Consider the following 6,000-nt stretch of genomic DNA (forward strand, 5'->3'; position numbering starts at 1 on the left):
TCATCTACACCACAAATCACATTACATGTCCATGTCCATGTATCATTTTCCTTATGGTACCCACGCAACTTAAAATGACATCCACATTTCCTTGTTATCGTGTCATCGCATTTCAATTTTTAGATAGGTTCTTATACTGATCACTTCTTTCTCATCTCATCCTAACAAATGTGTGTTTTCTTTTAGAATCAGAATCCAACCTCTCGATAGTAATGTCAAACCCTAATTTGACAGCCTATATGCGGACTCATTCAAGCATATGTGCACGTGAAGTAAACTCATTTCTATTGGTCAATTGTTTTCAAACATCAACGTGGACAACAACTTCTTGGGATAATTTTTTATCGCCATCCTTAGACGTGTTAGCTTTAATCACAACAACAAGATCTATGATCTTTGCATCAGGGTGCATCATAACTACAACCAATAAAAAATAAGACAATTACAATCAACATTGAATGACTCGGATTCCAATTTTTAGATTATGCGTTCATGATACATACTCTTATATAATCTAGATTTCAATTTTTAGATTATGCATTCAAGTAAATACAGAAAAAACAGATTATCTATATGATGATCAATGATATAAAATATACATTGTCTGTAATTTTAACGAATATTGTCCCTTTTGATGTAGAAATACAGTTGAATGATATTTGCAAGTGGAAATCTTAATTAAAAATGCAAAGAGATTTTTTTAAGATTTTGAGTTTTGTGTTATGATCATAGAGTATAACACACACATACAATATAATGTAACTTTCTTTTTCCTGTGTGATGTATTCGGATTCCAAAATCCAAAAGATATATCCAGATTTCAAAATCCACTCTATTTTTTTAACATTTATTTGGGTGCATTTTTTATGAAGATATTGATGTGTAATTGCTGCTTCCGGATTTCAAAATTCGAATGATGCGAAAGGCATATTTGAGTTTTCATATGGTTAGTGATCAGACTACATAGGATGCAGTGAACACTACCCTAAAATAAACAATTGTTCTGGCTTAGCCTAAACTTGTGTAGGCTAGGTTAGGTTGTAGATCCTAGGAGTTGGTCTAGCTTGTTTACACCTCTAACATCTGTATCTTTTGAATGTCTTGGATCCTTGCATCTTCTCAAGGTTCTGTGCTATATACGTGACATTATCAGTTAGATCAATGATTATTGTTGTCCGAAAGTTCTGTATCACAACCCCGTGTCTTCACAGTTCACAGCCAGGGGGGCGAGCAAAAAATATTCAATGCAATTAAAAACAAAGATTATAATTTTATCCCTTACATTTTGTAAATGTGGGAAGGGAAATTGTAAATATGCTGCAAACAAAACATCTCGTCTATTTTATGAATGTGTTTTACAATGACAGGAAAGAAAATAATTATCTTCTATCCCTCCAATTTTGATGCTGGTTCAATTGACCATGTAACCACATTTTGAACATATTAGTATGAATGAACATTGGTATCTTCCTTCGCACGTTTCTAGCTCTAGCTCTGGTAGAATTGTGGAGAGTCCTATTATCATTTTTATGTGACCTCGCCGAAAGGTTAGCATCTTTCTTGACAAACAAGGCAATGAAGAAACCCTCTCCGTGCTTGGCAGGATCTGTTCGAACCAGGTTTTCAGCTGCAAGATAAGAAAACAAGCAATCTTAAAATCCATCAAAAGTGGTACAATGCAACAAAATAGACCAGAAACTGAATAATAATAATAATAATACTTACAGCCTTCAAACACCGGAAGACCGCGACACTGCCACTCAGGAAAGGGCTTTGCGAGTTGGAATCCATACGACTCTGCTATGGGCAGAAGAGACTTCACTACATCTTCGTTCTCAATTTGGTTTATTGAACATGTACTGTATACAATTCTTTCCAAAGCCGGAACTGCCAAAGAAACAATTCTTTTAAGTACTGTAAGGGAACAAAATAAAAAATTGAATTGACAATGAGTTACAAACTAACTCACAAAGAAAGGCATGCTGAAGAGCTTTTCTCTGAAAAGCTGCAAGCTTGTTCAATCTTTCCGTGTCAATATCACCTGCTGCTTTAGATGGAAGCAGATGGTCTAGTCGAGAAGCGGCAGTACCAGAGCCAGAGCAGGAAGGATCCAAAAGAATAGCTTTTAACTGCAATGACAAATCTGATAACAGTTACACACAAAACGAACAAGTAACACTTCAATCTGGCAGACGGAGTTACTATAGCCACAGGACAAGTCAGGAACAAGAAATATACGTTACCTTAGAATATGAAGGGTCCTTGGGATTTATGTTCAAGAAATCCTCATTGAGAACCTGTATGTCTGAACTTAGCGTTAAGTTAGAAGCATGGCAATACAAACTGAAAATTGACAGAACAAATGATATCAAAATTTACAGCGTGCTCCTCTGCTCCAGAGGCATCACAGTACAGTATGCAGAAAAAAGATCTGAACAACTACAAGCGTGTATGATTAAATAAAACCAAAAGTTGTGATTATTGTAACACTGAATTAACTATTGGTTGAAAAGCATCTCGATATTATAGACACAATATTGGATACTGGAAGCTCCGGATAGCTTTATGGTGTCATTTAAGCGCTTAATCCTTTCCTTTTTCAGCTCACATGCTATAATCCTACCCTTTCTCTTCATAAGGGCGGCAAGGTGGACAGTTTTGTTGCCTGGTGCCGCGCATGCATCAAGAACCTTGAAATACATTTAGAGTGAAAAACTAATAAGAACCGGAAGAAGTAAAACATAATCTAGACACCTTATAATTATGTAGCCCCAACACTCTAAAGTAAAGCTGTGTCGTAGCACCAACACGAGATTAACGCATTAAGGAACATACGATCATTTCCATTTTCTCAATTATTATTGGTTTCTATGTGTCAATGGTTCATCATTACAATTGCTTAAAAGCAATTTAGATATATACTGGTCCTGGTTTTCTTTCTACTTAGTTGCCATACCTCTTATTTGATTACCTAACAATTATGAAAAAACTAGAAAGACATAAAAAGAAAGTGCTACACAATGTATCCATAAACAACATACTGCCAAAAGCAAGATATATCAAACTTTTTTAATTAGGACTGTTCTTTTGGGATATACAAACAGAAGGAACATGTGGCAGGTCACAATGTAAAGCTCTAGACCCAGAATAGTAAAAGAAATTAGAAATTAGACAGTACAAAGTTATGTTTACAAGAGTTATGAGGAGCTAAAGTGGAGAATATCTATGAAATGGATTATCTTAAATCAGATCTATGTATAATCATATGTACTAATGCAGCAATAACTCACCTCCCATCCTGGTTCAGGGCTAAGAGCCGGTGCCACCATTGAACTCGCCTTACCCTAAGTTAATGAACAACAAACACCAAGAAATGTCGTCAGTAAATTTCTTAAATAGCAAAGAAAAATCAGTTTTCTAATCCCTTAATATCTATATATAGATAAAGGAACAAAGGAGGGTTGATTCCTACTTGCAGAAATATGCTTCCATTCTTGACAAGAGGATGATCGTGTAAATCAGTCCCGGGAGGGAGTACTAGTAAGTCAGGCAGTAAATCATCCTTTTGAACCTATTTGACACATCAAAAATATAATCTCATCAAACAAAACGTAGAGCACTAGTTTAAATCAAGGATGGACACTCTTAGAGGCTTTTACAAATTCATTTCCATGAAGAAAAATAACAATGTAATGTGCAATATGATAATCAGAAATACACTAACAAAAATACCGAGTATTTTTTCTGAAGTTCAACTAAAGCAGAATCAACATCCATTTTAAGAGTATTCACACGAACATTTCGAGGTACAGAAACATCTGCACAAGAAAATTTGAAACAATTCCCCAGTCATTATGACAGTAGAACAGTAAACCAGAAACAGGCACAAATAAAGAATAATATCTTCGAAAAAAACATCCATTGAGAAAAATGAAAATGAATCAAATTTAAAAAATGATCATTTATAAATTATAAGCTATGAACCCACAATGTAACAAAATATGAACAAGTAAAGAGTGAAGACTGACCAGGAACCTCTTGTAGAGCAAACAACTCTTTAACGGTCGTCACATTCTTCCGTGACAAAACCTTTTTCAGATGTAAATGTAAGGGGTCCTTGTGGCGCATGAGGTATTTCTCTGCATCACCAACCAGTGGAACTCCCTACAACAACCAAACCTCATTTACAGTTCAAAATTTACTAATGCTGAGGAACACAGTTAGTTTCCTTAGAAACTATGACGGAAATTCAATTCACTAACCTGACCGAAAAGGATATCATAGACAATGATATAAACCAATTCTTGTTGCTTCTGCAAAAGCAAAAGATTTTATGAGGTTGTTAGTATTGTGATATAAACAAAAAATAACAAAATGTGAACAAATTCAAAGTTATTTATTACCTTCCACTTGGTGTTGAGAATAGAGGCAGCTTGCAAAACATCGTTGATAATGGGAAGATCTGAGAATGTAAAGAAAACGAATGAACATCATAATTATAAGAAAATGAAAGAGAAAAAGTGAGCTTGGTAGTTATTTAGTTACGTTTGAGGGTTTGACAGATGAGAGCAAATGTGGCTTTCTTGTTTCTGACGGAAGGATGATAAACGAGGGTTTTGATGGAAGCAAGAGCACGGCGGTTAGCGTCTCCTTCGAGTACAGTTCTCAATATCTTTGCTGCTTCTCTCCGTGCGAAATATGCTGACCTCTCTGCACCCTTCAATTTGGCCGTTTTTACTTCGTTTTCTTCTTTGCCGGCGGCGGCGACATTCTTCTTGTTCTTCTGAGTTGGCTTTCTGATTCGCATCGCAGGGTTTAGGGGTTTTGGTTTAGCTCAGCTTAGGGAACACTCGCATACGGATACCGTATATGTTGTTATGTTTCGTGATATAATGTGTTTCGTGTCTTCGTGTACCTTTAACTCTTGTTTTTGTTTCGTTTTATGTAACAACTCTTGTTCTATGCTAGTAGTGTTCACGACTTTTTTTTTTAAATAAAGCCACATCTAAATTTTCTATTCACCTCTCAATTTCAAATATTTTAGGATTCTTAAATTTCTAACCTTACTTTCAATGAAACAAATAAATTTTCTTTTTAAAAAAAGAGTGGGGATCAACTTATTTAAAGAGTACGATTTTTTAGTTTATTCTAAATCAATCTAATTTAATGGTTAAATTAATATAATTTAACTATTAGATTATATTTAATTCAAAGGTTAATTTACTCTTTGATTAAGTTATTCTCCACTCTTAAATAAATATGATTTTCATTGGGTGTTCAAAACCGAACCAACCCAATAAAAAATCATAAACCGAACCAATCCAAACTAAAACTGCAAAAAACTACATTTGATTTAGATGTGCTTGGACCATCTTTTAACAAAACCGCATGGTTCGGTTCGATTTGCGGTTTATATTTTGCAAACCGAATCAAACCGCATTATATTACAATCTAAATTTCACTTAACTCACATTCAACCCAAACCTTAACCTATTATGTCTTAGTCTTACAATTATAAACGGTTTTCTCTTCCTCACTCAGGATTTCAATTTTAACTTTCTAAAAGCCAACCGAACCAAACCAAACCGCATATTCTTTCTTTTGCGGTTCATTTAACTTTTTGCGCCAAAATTGTCCAAACTGCACCGCAAACACCCTTAATTTCCACTTTTCAATCAAAATTATTGTCAAGACAATAATAGTGTTAATTTAATAAAAATGTAGTTCTTTTGACAACTCTATTTTTCTGAACTCTTATTCATTTAGTCACTATTATAAAAAAAACGTATTTAACCTCACACGTGAAGTTGATTTAACTTCGATTACAAAGACGGGGTGACGAATGACGTAATGAAAACTCTCAATTATATCTCTTAGTTTTAGAATAATCAAGGAGATAGCAGAATGACCATTGGTTCAATCTCCAAGAATAACTTTTTTATATTTTTAAAACTAGCACCACATACATCTTGGTTTATAACGAAAACTAGTGGAAAAGAT

General features: G+C 34.5%; 1 protein-coding gene across 1 annotated transcript; it reads right to left on the minus strand.

Annotated features, from left to right (window-relative positions):
* Positions 1 to 1,250: 1,250 nt before the first annotated feature.
* LOC127087894 (25S rRNA (cytosine-C(5))-methyltransferase NSUN5) lies at positions 1,251 to 4,947 on the minus strand. Its single transcript, XM_051028813.1, has 12 exons — positions 4,546 to 4,947; positions 4,404 to 4,462; positions 4,263 to 4,313; positions 4,029 to 4,164; positions 3,733 to 3,818; positions 3,473 to 3,571; positions 3,291 to 3,344; positions 2,546 to 2,690; positions 2,244 to 2,305; positions 1,970 to 2,129; positions 1,726 to 1,887; positions 1,251 to 1,627 (listed from the first exon to the last, which is right to left on the minus strand). The coding sequence occupies exons 1-12, from the start codon at positions 4,805 to 4,807 to the stop codon at positions 1,380 to 1,382; spliced, it is 1,524 nt and encodes a 507-aa protein (XP_050884770.1). The 5' UTR covers positions 4,808 to 4,947; the 3' UTR covers positions 1,251 to 1,379.
* Between the last annotated feature and the right edge of the window lie 1,053 nt (positions 4,948 to 6,000).

The sequence above is a fragment of the Lathyrus oleraceus genome, chromosome 5 (genome assembly GCF_024323335.1).
Source record: "Lathyrus oleraceus cultivar Zhongwan6 chromosome 5, CAAS_Psat_ZW6_1.0, whole genome shotgun sequence".
Lineage (NCBI taxonomy): Eukaryota > Viridiplantae > Streptophyta > Magnoliopsida > Fabales > Fabaceae > Lathyrus > Lathyrus oleraceus.

Coding starts and splice junctions, on each gene's coding strand:
- LOC127087894 (XM_051028813.1), bottom strand. CDS start 4,807: ATGCGAATCAGAAAGCCAACTCAGAAGAACAAGAAGAATGTCGCCGCC. Junction 4,314..4,403: donor TTCTCAACACCAAGTGGAAG/GTAATAAATAAC, acceptor TTGCTTTTGCAG/AAGCAACAAGAATTGGTTTA. Junction 2,691..3,290: donor GCCCTGAACCAGGATGGGAG/GTGAGTTATTGC, acceptor ATGTATTTCAAG/GTTCTTGATGCATGCGCGGC.